We start from the raw sequence: 18,234 nt of genomic DNA on the forward strand, positions 1-18,234 counted from the left end.
AAATCAAAATGGGATGTTGACAGAGTTGTGGCCCACCCTCATGGTGTCTACATGAACCATCAACCTCTTGCTGCACTCTTATGCATATAAAAGGACGTGCTATAACAAGGTAGTTCCACGGCAAGCACTGGCAGCCTTAAGTGTGGATGTTGTTGAATATGTTATGAATGTGGTGAGTGTGCATTTTTTTTTTTTTTTTTTTTTTTTTTTTTTTTTTTTACTTGTGGTATTGTGTTAATGTATGCAGAATTCAGCAGAAGACTAAAAGCAGGCAGTGAGGAATGCCTGTCTGGAAGGGGGGGGATAAGTGAGAGGAGGGCTTTCTTGTCTCTCAGGGGAGAAAGATGAGAGGAAGAGAGGCATGGTGAAGAGGTAGAGAGCGGGGGATGGTGTCAGAACCTAGCAGACGAGAGAAGATGAGGAAAGAGCTAGCTTAATGTAAATAGACATGGTAAATATCTAAACACCGCATTGAAGTGTAGGTTTGACTTATAGGCTTGAGCTCTTATAAAACCACATCATAAAAGGCTGGGAAAAACTGTTTGTGCTGACTTTAAGGGCAGGTGTTATACTGATTTCCAGTCGCATATTTAAATTTTTGAACTCTGCAAGTGAATGGTCATTATTTATCTACTGAGAACCGTCGCTTCATCTACGGTCTGAATTGTTTCTGCTACCTTTAAGCCAACTTTCTTCTGATTGGCTTCAGCTCAAAAAACAGAAGGTTTGAATAGCAGGTGGGTGGCGCTTCTGCACTCGGTTACAGGTATCTGCTCTCATAGATACAAAGAAGTTTGGTAAAAACATTTAAAACACTTTCAACCTCACCTGACAGTCAGCACATGCCTCCAGTAGTTTCTATTTGATGATTTCTTCAGTACTTGTCGCAACATGACCCTGAAATCTGTATTTTTTTATGTAGTGACGGGACGACTGACTGTTCTCATCATGATGAATAGCAAATGTCAGAGATGCGTAAGCCCCAGGTTCTAAAGTAAATGCTAGTATTGGCATTCGGTATTGTGCAATAGTGTTAGTGGGATGTATAAAGACTGTACATACAAGTGTGAATGTACTATGAATCTAACTGAGGCAAGGTTTGTTTACTTTCAGCTTGGACCAAGTGACAATACATGGTTACGTTGTAAAATATAGCGAATTTTAAAAATAAAAAATTTAAAAAAGACTCCACATGGAGACGACAATCGTTGAAATGTGAGTTTGTTGAGATTTCAGCAATCACTTTCTCTGAGCTTTCACACAGTCTGCTTGATGTTAGTAGTTGCTGTTGTTGTTGTCAGTTGAATCGAACTCACTGCTGGATTCCTGGAAGTCACTCCTTGGCACTTGATCTAGTAGACGCTGCAGTGTGTATGTTATGTCTCGAAATGTTATCTAGTGTGTACAAGTTTTTATAGTCTAACATTCACAACTTTATTGTCTAGACACGAGTGCAATATTTCAATAAAATGTCTAAACAAAAGCTGGGCAGCAAAGCTGAATTCAGTGGAAATGAACTGGTAATCAGCAAATGCAGGATCACGGTGTGTATGTGCACGCCCACATTTCTTTCCGCCATCCTTTCTTCTACTTGGGGGGGGGGGGGGGTTCTTTCAAACTGCTCAGGAAAGACGTTGAGCGTGCTCCACACTAAGCCCCACACTTCCCCCTCCCTCTCTCTGTCTTCCCTCCTCCCTCAAGCAGCTGTTTTCCTGTCTTGGCCTGGGAACTGGAGCCAAGCTGTTTTTTCCCTATCCTTGCCTCACAAGCAGGAACTCGCAGACTTACCGAAATACACACACATACTCTTCTTGTCCGTCTCTGCCCTGTCCCACACTCGTCTGGCTGTTGACTGTGTGCTGACCTCATTTTGGACTAGAGACTGAGGAGCAGCTATTCCCACTCTTCTGCTTGGCTGCTGTGATTGCGTGTTCACATTGCAGTGTGAGAGCCGCCTGACTGTTGGTAGAAATGCTTTCATGGTAAGACGTCTCTTCCTGTAATCACAGGCTACTTCTGTCTTTTGACCTCTTATTTGTGCCTCCTTCAGTCTCTGACTCAAGTGACTCTCTGTTGGTAAGGCTGCTGTGTGGCTCATCCAGTACTCAGTTTCTAAAAGTCTTCTTGACTGTGCTGCATTGATTTCAGGCTGTCAGCATTTTGCAAAAGTTTCAGTCAATGAAATAAAACGGTGAAGTTCTAGCATGACTTAAACTCACTTTTTTTTGGTTTGTCCGTATAAAAATAAAGTGGTCATATTCCCTTTTTTTCATTGACTGACACAAGGAGGTGTAGCTAGGCCTCATCGCTGATAATTCAAGTCACTAAAGTGGACACTGCAACTGTTATACTAAACAATATTATAACCTATTGTTATAATATTGTGTTATTGTTTTCTATTGGAGCATTTTTTAAGCCTCCACGGAGTTGGTGCTTCAGTTTTAGTTTCCGAGAGTGTTATTTGGCACAAATTAGCATTTATCTTTGTGTGTTCATGAATGACTTCACCTGAAAATACCCCCTGTATTGTGAAGCCTCAGTGCTGATGCTATGACTGGTTCTATATTGGTATTTGAAGCCACAAGGAACTGTTTTGGATGAGAGGCTGCCCAGAACTGTTTGAATGATCCTTACATCACAGCAAGCCAAGATCATTGTCTGTTAAGTGGGATCTAGCAGGCGGTAATTTGCCACTAACACTTTGGCAGAGGATTGAGTAAAGGAATGTTAAACCAAGATAATAACTGAATACATTTGTAACAGGACTGAGGTTTGTTAAGAATGTAAGTTTTAAAAGAAAATGTAAAATATTTAAGCTGTCCCATGCTTAGATTAATCATTCTCATAAGGACTGGGTGGCTGTGCTTAACTCTGTCAGTTACACTTTTATCCAAATGTTATTTGTACAACAGTAGCAATACTTGTCGAGTACCAGTGAACCAAATATTGAAAATATTTAAATACAGGGCACTGTCTGATGCTCTTGCCATGTCATCTGTCATGTCCTATTGTAACCAAACACATTGTTTGAATTCATTTCAAACATTAGAAGAAACTCTCAGACTGTGTGTGCCTTTTTTTTTTTTTTTTTTTTTTTTGTCTAGCCCCCGACATGCCGTCTTGCGTCATCTACCTGTATCACAGCAACAAACGAGCACCAGCATTTCATGGTCCAAAAATCCTCGAGAGGAGGCGATTGTAAAGAATGTTTCATGTTGAGGCCATGTGGGTAAGGGGGGGTAGGTGTGGTTATGTGTGGGTGGCTTATTTAGTCTTCAGCAATAGTCTTAAAAGGACATTCAAAGCTCTTCTTTGGATGTTGGCTGCTTTTTGTTCCGTTTTATCTCACTGATGCCACACTGCTCTATTTATGCTGCAGTCTGGGCTCTGAGGAGGCCAATCCATGACTGATGGTGTTCCACTGTGTCCTTTCCCTATCACTGCATTGGGAATGTGTTTGGGATGATTGTCATGGTGAAAAATAAAGCCATATCAATCAAATACTTTCCAGACAGTGTTGCACAGTGGATGAGAATCTGACGATACTTGTCTGTGTTCATAATTCCATCAATTTTGACTCGACCCCAACACCAGTGGCTAAAATGCAGTCTCAAGCCTTGATGGAGACTAAACTGTGTTTTACAGATGGCTCGTACCGCTCTCCTGACCACCTCTCTACATGCTGTTGATGATTTGAACCACAAATTTCAAATTTGATTAATCACTCCATTGGAACTGTTGCTACCTCAACCTTTTCTCCCTGTTTTCCGTCCTTAAGGAAAGGAAAATCTGAACAGCCACTCTTCCACTGAGGCAGTTTTTGATGAGGCTTCAGTGAACAGTAAACAGATCAACTGAATAACATGTATCTCTCAGTTCTTGTGTCAGGTCTTTCGATGGGTTATACTATACTATAAACACAGCAGTTTAAACCCCCCAAATTTGATTGTGTTCATCTGGACATAGCGTTTTCAGTGGGAGAAGCAGTTAACTCGTCTCATGAACTTCTGCCTGTGATTTCTAGTTGTTAATTTGAAATATAACATCGGTTTTAAAGTTATAGATATCAGTGATTCTTTCAGAATGGTTCTAAATTCTAAAATTCGAGGCGTTTCGAGTTCCAGAAACATTTTCCAAGTCAAGCTTTTCAGTAAGAGTTAGCATCAGCAAACTGTCCTTTTCCTTATGTGTTCATCCATATGACAGATACTGTGATGACAGACACAAATCATTGTCCAAGTGAGAGGGAGACTGTTCATGTGTGTTTAGACCCTTGTCATGATTGCCCACAGTTCATGTTCTAAAGCCAGTGTGCAGATAACTGCGTTGGTAGATTTGCGTTTTTCAACTTCAAAGTCCCTGCAATACTACAGTGCATTAATGTGCCCTTAAGCGCATATGCATGAGTCTGTGTCTGTGCATTGGGTGGGGGTTGCTTGCGTTAATACTAGCTTGTGTATCTTTGATATGCTAACAGTGGTTGTCACGCTATCAGCGCCCTTCTCCATGCCACTGCCTCGCTTGCGTGAGATAAGAAGTTTGTGCCATGGTTTACAGTCCAGCTACATTTTAAGTAATTCCAGCTCCTTCTCACATCCAGTCTTCTGTGTGCTCAGAGCTGATGAAAATCACTGAGGTGGTGTTGAGGGTTGTTTTTTGCTGCTGAAGAATGATTCCACTAAACTAAACACTCTTAATCTGAAGAAGTTCAGGAAAGGACACTACATCTCCTTCCTTCATACTCACACTTTCTCTTATCGGGCCTCTCACATTACTCACCTGCTCCATTGGTGCTTCTCATCAGTTCTCTTGTCTCTTCTTTCCATCACGTTCCAACTCTTTTTCCCACCGCGGTGCTCTTCACTAACCCTCTTCACATCCAGCTTTTTCCTCACCCTTTAACTTTTTTGATAGTTTGCTTCTGCCTTGTCCTCTTCGTCTTTGATGTACAGTGAAAGGCACAGGCTGTTTTTTAGGTTTGTTTGAGCCGTACCCATTTTATTTATTTATTATTATTTTTTCCTGGATCAAGAGCTGAAACACTTTTAAACAAAATTATATTTGACATAGTTCTCAAAATTATCACGGCATTAGACATAGTCTTATTTTTGCTTCTCCATCAGAATTTTTCTTCTTTCATTCAGTGTGCTCGATTGCACTATATTGGTGTTAGTCAATGTGGATTGCCCGTGTGTGGGGCTGACAGCACGAGTATTTACTTGTACTCAGATCTTTTTAAAACTGCTCATACTTTTACTGCAGATTTCTCATTGTGTAAAACAAAGTATTCATGTTTGCATTCGTTGGTCATTTCTGCCACCATGTTGTTGTTTTTTTTGTTTGTTTTTTAAATATATATGTTGGTTGGTACGTTGGTTTTATGTTACAGTAACAAAAGCTGCTTTTTTGGACACTGGAAAAACTTTCTTTCACTACAGTTGAGCTCACGGTCTCAGTACTGTGGGTGAAATGCTTGAACTTACAAAGAGTGTGACAGAGTTGTGGATAATATGAAGGATCAAAGCAAAACATTTGAATTGAGGATGGTGTTTTTTTTTTTTTTTTTTTTTTAAAGTAGTTGAGTTACTTGATGAATCGTTGCAGCCCCGTATTAAATAGACTCCTCATTTGTCTGGAACTGGTTCCATGTGGCATATTTGGTAGTTGCAAGCAATGTTCCCTCTAAGCTGCGCACGTGTGCAATTGTGCACTGCTGGCACAGTCTCTGCGCACAGAAAATCTGCATTGCGCACAAAAAAAAAAAATCTAACCTGAATTGAAATTAAAATTAATACTTTAACAATTCTGTTTTGCAGTGTTAGTCAGTGACTGGCTGCTCCCGTATGGGATTAGAACGATCCCACCTTATCCCATAGTCCAGCCAATAATGCGATTCACATTCGTATACGCAGCCAATCAACGTCGTTGACAGGCTATGACAGCGTCCTTATGTGCCGACCCCGGTGTTTTAGCTAGCAAAGCGGCTGATGTGGAGTGAAACCACGATAATGATAACATGTACAACCATTGGAGATATGAACAGGACAGACGGAACAATTGACGGAAAAAGTGTGGACTTTATACCAGTTTTTAAATTGCGTTGATAGGCCACGTAAAACCAGAGTTGTCATTAAAACAATATGCAATGTTTGGTTTCCTTCCTGAACACCGTCGTTGTTTATATTTACTGCGGGAAGAAAAAAACAGCGTTTTATAAGAAAAAAGGCTCGAAAGCACTCTCCGCCTGGGAGCAAGAACAAAACCAAAAACACCCCCACCCTTTCCTATTGGTCGAAAAAAGTACCATGTCGACCAATCAAAAAATGACATGGCAACGTGGCATTTAGTTGTTTAGAAACGGGGGGAAGTTTTAGGAGTGACGGCGGTGTTTTGAGATGTGAGAGATTTGAGACGTTTAGCGCAAATCTTATGTAGTTGGTGTGTAGTGTAGTCAATAGATTTGTGGTGTGTGTGTGTGTGTGTGTGTGTCAGAACAATGAGGCGACTGCTGAATATTACAGGAGTGATACATCTCCTGTTGTCAGGCCTGCAGGTATCAGGCTGTTGTTCTCCTTTATCTCATAGTGGACAGATTATTTTTTGGAGTGGCACAAATAATTTGTGTGGCATCAAATTTGATGCAGAACAGCTGATTGTTCTGTAAATAGTTTGAAATGTTTGTTTAAAAAACGCCTTTGCTGCATTTAAAAAAAAAAAAAAAAAAAAAAAAAAAAAAAGCTGCAAAAAACATTGTTTGCCAAACTGAGTTACTTTTTTTGAGGAGTAACTATATAATTATTTACCCAACATTGGTCATTACATACTATATTTTGCAGACAGAGTTACAGGACTCTCTCACAGACCACAGACTCATAATACAAGTCAGAGCTTTATAAAAAAGAAAAAGAAAGTTGTTTTTGAAATTGGAGTTCAAGTTATTTTTACTTCCAATAGTGTTAACATAGTACACAGGCCAATGGCTAGATTTTTACATTTTCATTGTAAATGGGCTAAAGCAGTTTAAAAGTAGTCTAACATAAATGTAAATGCTGTAATTTGATTATTTTAATAAACCATATAACTTGGTTGGATTCGATGCCGGCGTGACCACAGTGCACACGTCTGATGTCGCTCACAGTGGTCCATGTGTTCGCTCAGACACGTGAAAAATTAGAGGGAACATTGGTTGCAAGTAATTAATATGGAAATGGGGAGCTTGTCTCTCTTCATGGATTGTAGTCATAATGGAGGTTCTGCAAATGAAACTGTCATTAAATGTGCATGTGGAGAGTGTTGTCGGAGCGGCTGCTTATTCATCACTGTGACATTTTTCTTGGATCTCATGTCTCCTTTTACTTCTGCAATTCATGTTTACTTTGTGATATTTAGACACTAACATGAAACGAGCGAAAAATTTGAGAATTTTCCTTTTTTTTCCCCCTGGGATCCGATGTATAGCTTGGCAATTTGATTTTCCATCATTTCATCATTATGCCTTTGTTATCAGTTGTAAGTCACTCCTTTCCTATACTGGCATGCTTTTGTGCTTCCCTAACAGCCCAAACTTACATGGTTTATTTCAGAATGAAGGAGGAAAGAGCTTTTGGTCTACAAGATATATATTTTTAAATGAATATGGTCCAAATCAGCTCACAATTAATCTCTTCCTGAAAGGGACACTAAACAACCCCAACCTCCTACCAATACATAAAAGTAAGCATTTTCATTGTTTGGATCTCAAAATGAAAGGTTTTAATTTATCAGTACTACTGTTTCACTCAATTTCAACAGATAACATTCTTCTGTTTTACTACAGAGATTAGAACACACATTGACAAATTGGAATCTAAATACCAAATGTAAATGAAGAGTATTCCTAACACACAAGTTAATTTTGGAGTTCCACAGGGTTTAGTGTTAGGACAAATGCCTTTTATAGTGTAAGTCCTTTCCTTAAGCGGTGGTCTTAGAAAACACTGCATACGCTTTCATTGCTATCCACAAATCCAGATGATACAAATCAACTAGTCAAACTACAGGCATGGATGACCTCCGATTTCCTGCTTCTAAGCTGAGGTTTTTGTACTCGGCTGTTTTTGTTTTGTTTTTTAAACCAGATATTTACTTGAGATGGCATTACTCTGGTCTCCAGTGATGCTGTGAGGAATCTTTAAGTCATTGTTGACCAGGATATGTCTTTCAGGTTCGAGCCCCGGCTTGGACAGTCTCAGTCGTTGTGTCCTTGGGCAAGACACTTCACCAGTTGCCTACTGGTGGTGGTCAGAGGACCCGGTGGTGCCAGTGTTTGGCAGCCTCGCCTCTGTCAGTGCTCCCCAGGGCATCTGTGGCTACAATGTAGCTTGCCATCGTGTGTGTGTGTGTGTGTGTGTGTGTGTGTGTGTGTGTGTGTGTGTCTCTGAATGTAGTGTAAAGCGCTTTTGGGGTCCTTGGGGACTAAGTAAAGTGCTATACAAATACAGGCCATTTACTACTTCAGTGGCTCCCTGTTAAATTCATAATTCCTCTCGTGACATGCAATATTTTAAATAATGAGGCCCCATCATATTGTAAAGACTTTACTTTTCCTTATCCTAACAAAGTACTTCCTGGTGTATTTAAAAGTCGAGTGGGAGGCAGAGCCTTCAGTTTTCAGGCTTCTGAAAGCTTTCTGTGGAACCAGCTCCCAGTTTGGATTCAGGAGACAGACATACTCTACTTTTAAGATCAGGCTTAAAACTGAGAATAGGGAAAAAATGAGACTGAGTTGTTCAAAATCAAAAGATTAGCAAATTAGTTTCATTTGTTGACTATTACTTTGAAAGGATTTAAGCTGATTGCGTGGGTTCTCTCTGGGTACTCCGGCTTCCTCCCACTGTCCAAAGACATGCACTTAGTGGGGATAGGTTAATTGGTTAATCCAAATTGCCCATAGGTGTGAATGTGCGAGTGAATGTGAGTGCGAATGGTTGTCTGTCTCTGTGTGTTGGCCCTGCGACAGACTGGCGACCTGTCCAGGGTGTACCCCGCCTCTCGCCCTATGACAGCTGGGATAGGCTCCAGCGCCCCCCGCGACCCTGAACAGGATAAGCGGACGCGAATGGATGGATGGATGGATTTAAGCTGCATTTAACTGTGTTAAAAGTTTCATGATCTCTTCATCTGTTTTACTCACATCTATGACTGTCTCCCTTGGTGGGTCACTACTAGTTATTATTCTGTACTTTCCCTGGAAGAACCCTGCAGAGTTGTTTCCTCAGAAACTCTAGGGGAGTGTGAAAAACACTGTGGAGGGATTGCGCACGGAGTAATGCCAGTGCAAAATATTTAGAACAGCTAAGTCATTCGAGGGAAACTTTGCACCTGTGTTTAGAAGTAGCTTCAGGCTTTCAGTTTGCTTGCTGGGAAAGCTCAGCATGCTACGTTCTCTTACAGGCTTATAAAATATGAATTGCGTCACAATTGTGTGCTTTGTGAAGGAGGAATTGGCTAAAAGCGAATGCATCCTGCGTGATTTCACAGGAAGTCAGCAGCAAATTTAAGCAATTCGGCTCTCCTTCTCTGTTAAAGCTGAGTTCTTAAATGATTCTTCACAGATTGTTTGATCAAAAATGTTGTAGGTGCTTTTGAGTGTGTCATGTGTTTTACTTTCTAAAGTTATTTTTTTCCCTCCCCAAATATGTAGTAGATGGGTCAGTCCATGAACCAGATGTCGTCTTCTCAGCTTTTTGGATAATAGTGTAAAGGCAGACAAGTCACATGTTTAGACTGCTGCAAACTCGGTACATGGTGTACAAATGACTGCCAAGGTATCAAGTGGCAAATAAACAGTTCCACATGGTGTAACTTAAATGTCACTCAAATGTCAAATCACTTTCATTACCAAAGTAACTTTTGATATTGAGGTTTTGCAGACATGGGCCGCTATGACGCTAACTTGTATCCCACTATGGATGTGTGACAACTTAAGATCCAGAGAATAAGGCCCCAGGTTTACAGAGAGGATGGTGGCCATCTGCCAACCACTAGTCATGAGGGGGGAAAAAAATCAGTTGTGTGTGGCAGAAGGGTGATGGCAGAAAATAAGGCCTCGGTCATGCAGGCCAAGACACCACTCAGTGACCCCTGGTTAACCACCTGTCACTTGGGGAAAAATGTGTATACCTCCAGCAGCCTCCTTGTGCATGTATGCTTTGGTTGCCAGTGTATTGTGGTTGTAGTTTAAATGTAAGTGACCGACTACTAACAGTCTACTAGCACTGTTGAGTTGTAGTGAAACTGAAGTGACAAAAATTGGAAATAGATGCAACCGTCAAAGTAAAAGCTGTGTATCAGAGCTGCAGCTTACCTTTAGGGTGAACCTTACCAATTTTACTGTTTGCACTTTTTAATGTTTTACCTCTGCCCAACTAATAGACAGTGACTGTTTGCAGGTCAACATAATATACTATAGACAGTGACTGTTTGCAGGTCAACATAATATACTATAGACAGTGACTGTTTGCAGGTCAACATAATATACTATAGACAGTGACTGTTTGCAGGTCAACATAATATACTATAGCCAACCCTGGCAGTCTGCTAGCAAACAAAGCAATCACTAGGATGTTTTCGGTGCAGCACTTTGCCAGTAATGTTAGCAGCACTTTGCCTTGCAGCCTTGATGACCAGCACATGACCTTTTTTTTTTTTTTTTTTTTTTTTTTTTTTTAATTAATTAATTTTTTTATACATGGTTGAAGTTCTGGTTTGGCTCTCGTACATGCACAGAATCTGCATAAGAGAACAAGCACTGGCAGCTACAGTCCATAGCAGTGCAGCTGGTTTCTGACTGGGATGAGGAACTCTCTTTAAAGGCAGCTGAATGAAGTACCTGACAGTGGATGAACTAACTGGCTGCACCAATCAGATGTACACTGTTAAAGTAGCTTTATACAAAATAGTCCAAGAATAAAAATAAGGAGCTGAAAATGAATGTGTCATGGGTAACTCTTTTAAATTAATTTTGTGTTTTCTTACATTTCAGGAGTGTTGTTTCCCCTGGTTGAAGACGGTACTTTCCAACCAGACTCTGCATTACCATTGCGCCCATGAGGTAACGTCAGGACTTACCGGCCCCTCATTATCACCCTTGGTCCATCCATTTCCCTCCCCTCTGACCCTTCCTTCCTTGCACCTTCCCAACCATGGGCCAAAAGATCTCTGGAACCATTAAGTCAGTCGACGTACGTGGAGAGCCATCATACAGGCCTGTTCGACGTGAACTGCGGGGCCCAGATTTCTGTCGGCCACCTAGGCTGGACTTGCTGCTGGACATGCCCCCTGCAAGCCCAGAGACTCAGCTTCAGCACGCCTGGAACCCTGACGACCGATCACTCAATGTCTTTGTTAAGGAGGATGACAAGCTGACGTTCCACAGACACCCTGTAGCACAAAGCACAGACTGTATCCGAGGTAAGGTGGGATATACAAGGGGCCTCCATGTATGGAGGATTCACTGGCCAGCCAGACAGAGAGGCACCCACGCTGTTGTGGGAGTGGCCTCTGCTGAAGCGCCTCTACACTCGGTGGGCTACACAGCCTTGGTGGGCTCAGACTCGGAGTCCTGGGGCTGGGACTTGGGTCGGAACAGACTCTACCATGATGGGAAGAACCGGCCTGTTTCCACATCAGCACCCACATATCCCTCTTTCCTGGAGCCAGATGAATCGTTTGTGCTTCCGGACTGTCTGACAGTGATACTAGACATGGATGAAGGCACGCTGAGCTTCATGGTAGATGGACAGTACTTAGGAGTGGCTTTCAGGGGGCTGAAGGGCAAGAGACTCTATCCTATCGTCAGCGCTGTGTGGGGGCACTGTGAAGTGTCGATTCGTTACGTTAACGGACTAGATCGTAAGTACAACACTGTGTTTTCTGCACTTTAATCTTTGAAATTATTTTTCTGACAAGCTGGCACAAAAGGTTCTGTTCAGTAGGGCTGGGCCATATCATACCGTTCACGGTAATACCGGTATAATGTTGGGCAACGATAAGAAAATGCCATAGAATATGGGTAAAACGCACATGCACAGTGCCTTTGTTTTCATATGCACATGGCGGAAAAAACATGGCAGCGACAGAGAATGAAAAAGGCGAAAGCGGATCGTTGAATGAAACCGATGAACCAGAATTGGTTTGTAAAAATGCTGCAACTTCAGTGATGTGGAACTGGTTTAGCTTTCGTCCGTCAGATACACAACAAAGCACTATTTTTGGTAGAGCATGCTAGCGGGCCGTCGTTATTACCTTGTTTTTTGGAAAATGCGGAACACTTAAAATCAATCCTTTGATTTTTCTGAAAGTCGACAGTGCCCCTTATAATCCCGTGTGCCTTATGTATGAATTCTGGTTGTGTTTACTGACCTCAAAACGATTTTATGTCGTACACGGCGCTGGAAAATCTGTCAAATGTTTTAGTACGACTTTGCTAAGCTACGAAGCCGCACCGCTTGATGGATTGTTGGAGCATTACGGCTACCGTAGTCAGGAGCCTCACGGAGTGATACATACTGTGCTTCAACATAATATTATCGTATTGTGTGTGTGTGTGTGTGTGTGTGTGTGTGTGTGTGTGTGTGTGTGTGTGTGTGTATATAACCTCTTAAGTTTTGTGGATATTATACATGGTTATGCTGAGGATATGTCGGCCAATTTCCACTGGAAATGCTTTTTGGTTAAACTGTCAGCGAGGAATTTGCATTTGCACTGTTAAATTTTTATATAACTTTAATGCACATAAAAAAACAGCTGCTTGTTTAAGTGAAAATACATTGATGTTTTTTTTTGGGGGGGGGTTTTTTTTGCACTAATAAAGTTGTGGAGTTGTAAAGTATTTTGTCTAGTGTCAATTATATCATCAGTTATAGCGTTATCACAAATTTTCGAATGTATATCGTGATAAATATTTTTGGTCACATGCTCTACTGTTCAGATCAGTTTTGTTTTGTTTTTTTGTTTTGTTTTTTTTGTTTGTTTTTTTGTTTGGGATGTAGAACAAGTTCACAATGAGTCGTCTAAATGCAAATTCCCTCAGAGCAAGCACTAAGTGACTGGGAAGAAAAAAACTCCCTTTTAAAAGTAAGACAGCTCTAGCAGAACTAGGCTTAGGGAGGAGCAACTGCTTGCTGTGACTGATTGGTGGGTGAGGGGAACACATGGAGAGATGAAGAAAGTGTTGCAACAGAAATGACATAGGAAGGGAAGATATAATTTCTTTCCATTCCCTTTATGGTCTTCAGTAATCTCCAGCATCTGCTTTTACCTTCTGCTGTTTGTTTTCTGACAGTGTTGAGCTTTAATACTGTATAATTTATCAAAACATGTTACATAGCATGCATTTAGGGGAGCACTTTCCAAAGTGAGACTGGCACAAATTGAATGTCTTGACTTTTCTGCTTAATTCTTAAGTTTTGCATGGGCTTCTCTTACTAGAGCTCATGCAGCTTTTTAGGTTGTCTGTGGACTGCTGTGTTGATACCTACTTGAACTTAATTTGTAGTCAGCATGCACACACAGATTTGAGTTTCATATATATATAAGTGTAATAACTTTCACGGTGTGAAAAGCACATAACTCGTAGCTCTCTACCGAGTCGACTAGAGCCAGTTTTGCTGATTGCATTTGCATCGCTGCAGAAATGCGGAGAGTTGGATGTGTTGGGCAAATTTTCCACACTGTGGATATGTAATGTTTATGGCTGCAAATCAGGAAAGACTTCTATTTAGAGCAGCTCATTAGGGCTTCAGTGACCCAGGGTGTGATTTGTGCTGTAACATCTTGGAGTCCAGCGAAACTGGGAGAGGAGGGAGCAATTCTAGCAAAGGCATGTTTATCTAATATTTAATACACGAGTGATGTGGAGGATTACCCATTGGTAATAGTGTGGATGATTTCCAAGTGCTTATAACATGTGTTGGCTCTCAGGATATATGGTTTGAGGCAGTTAGAAATGCTCAATGAATTTCCATCTACAAAAAGCCCACAATAGGAGGGACTGCTGCTTTGTTAACCACTAGGAAGCAGCTGAAAGATGTCTCTGTACTAAAGCGTGCTATTCATACTTCATTTGTGGCACTTTCATACAGACTTCAACTTTCAGACACGCAGAAGGCAAACATCCAGCTCTGTCCATTTCACTGCTGTCCCAAACTTAAACATAATGAATGTGCGTGCGTGCGTGCGCTGGCTTTGTGTGTTTTCTGTTAAATGTCATCATTCCCTAACCCAGAGACTGGAGTCGGCTCAGATTGCGTAACAGCCCTGCCCTCAGTCAACCCTCCAGCTCTTGCCTGCATGTTGCGCGCAGGCCCAAAACAGGCTGGGGGCGTTGCCAACAGTGTGGCACGGACGCCGTGTCCATGGCTGTGAGCCATGTGTGGACAGCAGACAGTTGAGGGGGAGTTCTGGAGGATTTCCCAGTGTGCTTCTGAGTTAAGCGTCTAGCCTTGAATGGTGAGAAACTTAAGGTTAAAGTTGGCTCTGTGAACAAAACATGCCACAGTACATCTGTCGTTACATCATGACGATCACACTTGTTGCGTATATATGATAACATTTTCCCATCTTCGTGTGAAGGTGGGATTTGGCTAGTGTGAAAAATATGTTAAAATACTAATGTGGTCTGTGTAAGGATTAGGCATGGCACTTTTCTTTGACTAGTTTCAGTTCACAAATCACTGTATGCTAGTCCTTTTTATATCAGGACAGCTAGTAACATGGTTGAAACGGAGAATCCACTTTAAAGTTGTATGCTATCAAAAAGAGGGATTTCATTGAGTGTTCTGAATGTATGGATCCACGGCTGAACGTGAAGCTGCTGTAATGTCCGGCCCAGACCAAAGGAAATCTTGCTTTGAAGTGTTAACATTTACTGCTGTTTTCAAAAAGTGAGTACAACACAGCCCCGAACTTTAAAAGGTCGAGGTATTTCTTCTCTCTGTCCTACAGAACATTTGGTCAATTGTTTTTATTGTCAATATATGGCGACACATTTAAGCAGCCGACTGTCAGCCAGTGGTATCATTCTTTTAATGTAATGTGATTTCAGAGTTCGGTCACAGCGATGATCAGTGGAATGTCCTGAGGATATAAGCTCGGCTGTCTCAATTGTCCACTTGGCCCCTCAGTTAGGTCTAATAAGAGGATGTGGGTATGTGGTTGTATGGTGTACAGTTTCCCACATATAAGAGCTCAATGTGTTTTGTTTTGTCTTTTATTTTATTTTATTTTTTTTGGGTGGGTGGGGGGGGGGGTGAAAAGTGTGAAAGCCACACCACAAGGCTCAGGCCTTTTGGAGGTCGTTTGATTGTCGGGTACTCTGTGACTAGGGCTGTCCAAAAAAACAAACTATTCTAATCAACAGTAAAAATTACTGTGGGATTAGATATTCATTCATTGCTGTCTTTCATGATTGTTGCCTATTTTTGTGCGTGATACTATTTGAAGTTCTGGCATCATGACAGCATCGTTTGTGACTAGAAAAGATAAAGGACTGGTATCAGGAGCTGCCGTCCTGCAGGTGGTACTCCTCATTCAGCAGTGATGATGGTGATCTTTGCGATGGATGTAAAAGTTAAAAACATGAAATGCTAAGATGAGTTTCCAAAAATACCTACTCGGGTAAATTCTTTGCGGCAACATAGACCTAATCGCATATAAGATGTAGCTAAAAGGTGTGCCAGTATAGCATGGAAGTGACTATACAGCAGTCTGCACTGGTCTGTCAGGAATGGATGTGCTTTTAGCAAGTAAATTGTTAGTGATTCTCATTAGTTTAACTCTCAGAACATTTATAGTTTGTTTTCTATTGACGAGCTTCATTAGTCTTTGCAAAAATAAACCGTTTGTTTTCATTTTCATTTTGCTTAACATTTTAAATTATAGATTAATGATCCATGAATCGACACAATCGTACTCCCATTTGTCTGCCTGGTATATCGTGTTTTTGTCTGAGTTTGGAAGTCTCAAATGTTCAGACGAGCCTGTGTTGTGGCAGATTGCACATGGGAGATCAGTGTATGATATTAGACACAAAGCACATCTCTCTGATGTAGAGAAGAATAGAAGCGTCAATATGTATGCTCGGAGATGTCAGTGCTCCCTTATTCCTGGGTCTCACAGAGGATTCACTGATTGTTCGCTTTCTCGGTTCTTGGTTTTTCATGTGTCATGTAGTTCTTTCATTCCTTTCTTCCCCTCGTTCTACCCCCACTTGGACTCCTTTGTTCTTCATCTCACTCCCCAGGAAGCGAAAAGAGATGAGTATCCTTTTACCCTTCTCCTGTCTGTATTGTCCCTTAATACCCCACATTAAAGCAGTTTTCTCATCCTCACAGACTCAACGCCAAACTTTGGTCTTGAGTCCCAGATACAGTTGAAAGCCACACCTACTGAGACGGGATTTATTTGTTTATTTATTATTATTATTATTTTGATTATTTATTATTTTTACTTTTTTAAATCACTTTTATACCTGTAACTGGCTATCATGGTGTCACTGGATTTTGGCCTGATCTTTCTATCAACCACACCAGGCCTCATGATACCACAGTTGGTGTAATGGCAGCAATTTACACCACATAAGAAGGGGTTCAGACATCCTGCTGACATGCATGTCCACCCCTGGTTGTAAATCAACTGTGTTTGCCTCCAATTCTCATTGTGTTTCATTACCTCCCTCCTGTTTCATCGTCTTTCTCCCCCTTCCTTTCAACACTGATACCCCCCCCCTTAATTCCAGTATTTACACACCCATTTGTTGTGGTGGTAGGTAGGGCTGGGCCATATCGTACCATTCACGGTAATACCAGTATAATGTTGGGCAACGATAAGAAAATGAAATATTGCGATAGAATATGGGTAAAACGCGCATGCGCAGTGCCTTTGTTTTCATACGCACATGGCGGGAAAAAGCATGGCGGCGACAGAGAATGGCAAGGGTGAAAGCAGATCGGTGAATGAAACAGATGAACCAGAATTGGTTTGTAAAAATGCTGCAACTTCAGTGGTGTGGAACTGGTTTAGCTTTCGTCTGTCAGATACACAACAAAGCACTATTTTTGGTAGAGCATGCTAGCGGGCCGTCGTTATTACCATGTTTTTTGCAAAATACGGAACACTTAAAATCAATCCTTTGATTTTTCTGAAAGTCGGCAGTGCCCCTTATAATCCCGTGTGCCTTATGTATGAATTCTGGTTGTGTTTACTGACCTCGAAACGATTTTATGTGGTACACGGCGCTCGAACATCGGTCAAATGTTTTAGTACGACTTTGCTAAGCTACGTAGCCGCACCGCTTGAGGAGCATTAGGCTAACGTAGGCAGGAGCCTCGCGGAGTGATACGTACTGTGCTTCAACATAATATTACCGTAGTGTGTGTGTGTGTGTATAACCTCTTACGTTTTGTAGATATTATACATGGTTATGCTGAGGATATGTCGGCCAATTTCCAACTGCCTTTTGGTTAAACTGTCAGCAAGGAATTTGCGTTTGCACTGTTAAATTTTTATATAACTTTAATGCACATAAAAAAAGCTGCTTGTTTAAGTGAAAGTACATTGATGGTTTTTTTTTTTTTTTTTTTTTTTTTTTGTTCACGAATAAAGTTGTGGAGTTGTAAAGTATTTTGTCTAGTGTCAATTATATCGTCAGTTATATCGTTATCGCAAATTTTCAAATGTATATCGTGATAAATATTTTTGGTCCTATCGCCCTGCTCTAGTGGTCGGTTGCTGTGGAAACGGGTTAGCTGACTTTTTCTTTTGTGTGCAAAGGTGGGTGGTTAATTGTTGATCAGTCACTTTGCTCACTAGTTTGTTGGTCAAGGATTGCCCCATGTAAAAGCCATAGTTTCTTCTTCCTGCACTCCACACTGTATATAAATGCCACTTGTTTTGCACATATTCAACTCTGTATATTTTATATATTTTATTATTATTATTATTATTATTTTATTTTATTTTTTTACTATTTAATTTGTAAAAATGTGTACACACACACACACACACACACACACACACACACACACAGGAAAATATTTAGTATACACATCCAGAAATGCATACACTATTATATATTGTACATATATTTATTAGTTTCAGGTTGGCCATTCTTGTATTTTGCTCGTTTGTGTTGTTGTGTTTGCACATCTCTGTTGCTTGTGGGGCTCGCACACAAGAATTTCACTCGCATGTGCT

The 18,234-nt window shown here is 41.0% G+C and overlaps 1 protein-coding gene across 4 annotated transcripts in view; it reads left to right on the top strand.

Moving 5' to 3' along the window:
• LOC146653541 (SPRY domain-containing SOCS box protein 4-like) overlaps positions 1 to 18,234 on the top strand; it is a 64,024-nt gene that overhangs the window by 34,653 nt on the left and 11,137 nt on the right. For 3 of the 4 annotated variants that reach the window (XM_085379333.1, XM_085379332.1, XM_085379334.1), the window contains one exon: positions 11,024 to 11,892. In XM_085379333.1, the coding sequence (XP_085235459.1) occupies positions 11,184 to 11,892 (709 nt within the window). In that variant the 5' untranslated portion in view covers positions 11,024 to 11,183. Of the gene's footprint in view, positions 1 to 1,759; positions 1,983 to 11,023; positions 11,893 to 18,234 lie in introns of those variants that run through there. The other variant, XM_085379335.1, reaches the window with a different exon arrangement.

This window comes from Rhamphochromis longiceps, linkage group LG14 (assembly GCF_057381845.1).
Source record: "Rhamphochromis longiceps isolate RC_006_pf linkage group LG14, R_longiceps_female_GT1.1, whole genome shotgun sequence".
NCBI lineage: Eukaryota > Metazoa > Chordata > Actinopteri > Cichliformes > Cichlidae > Rhamphochromis > Rhamphochromis longiceps.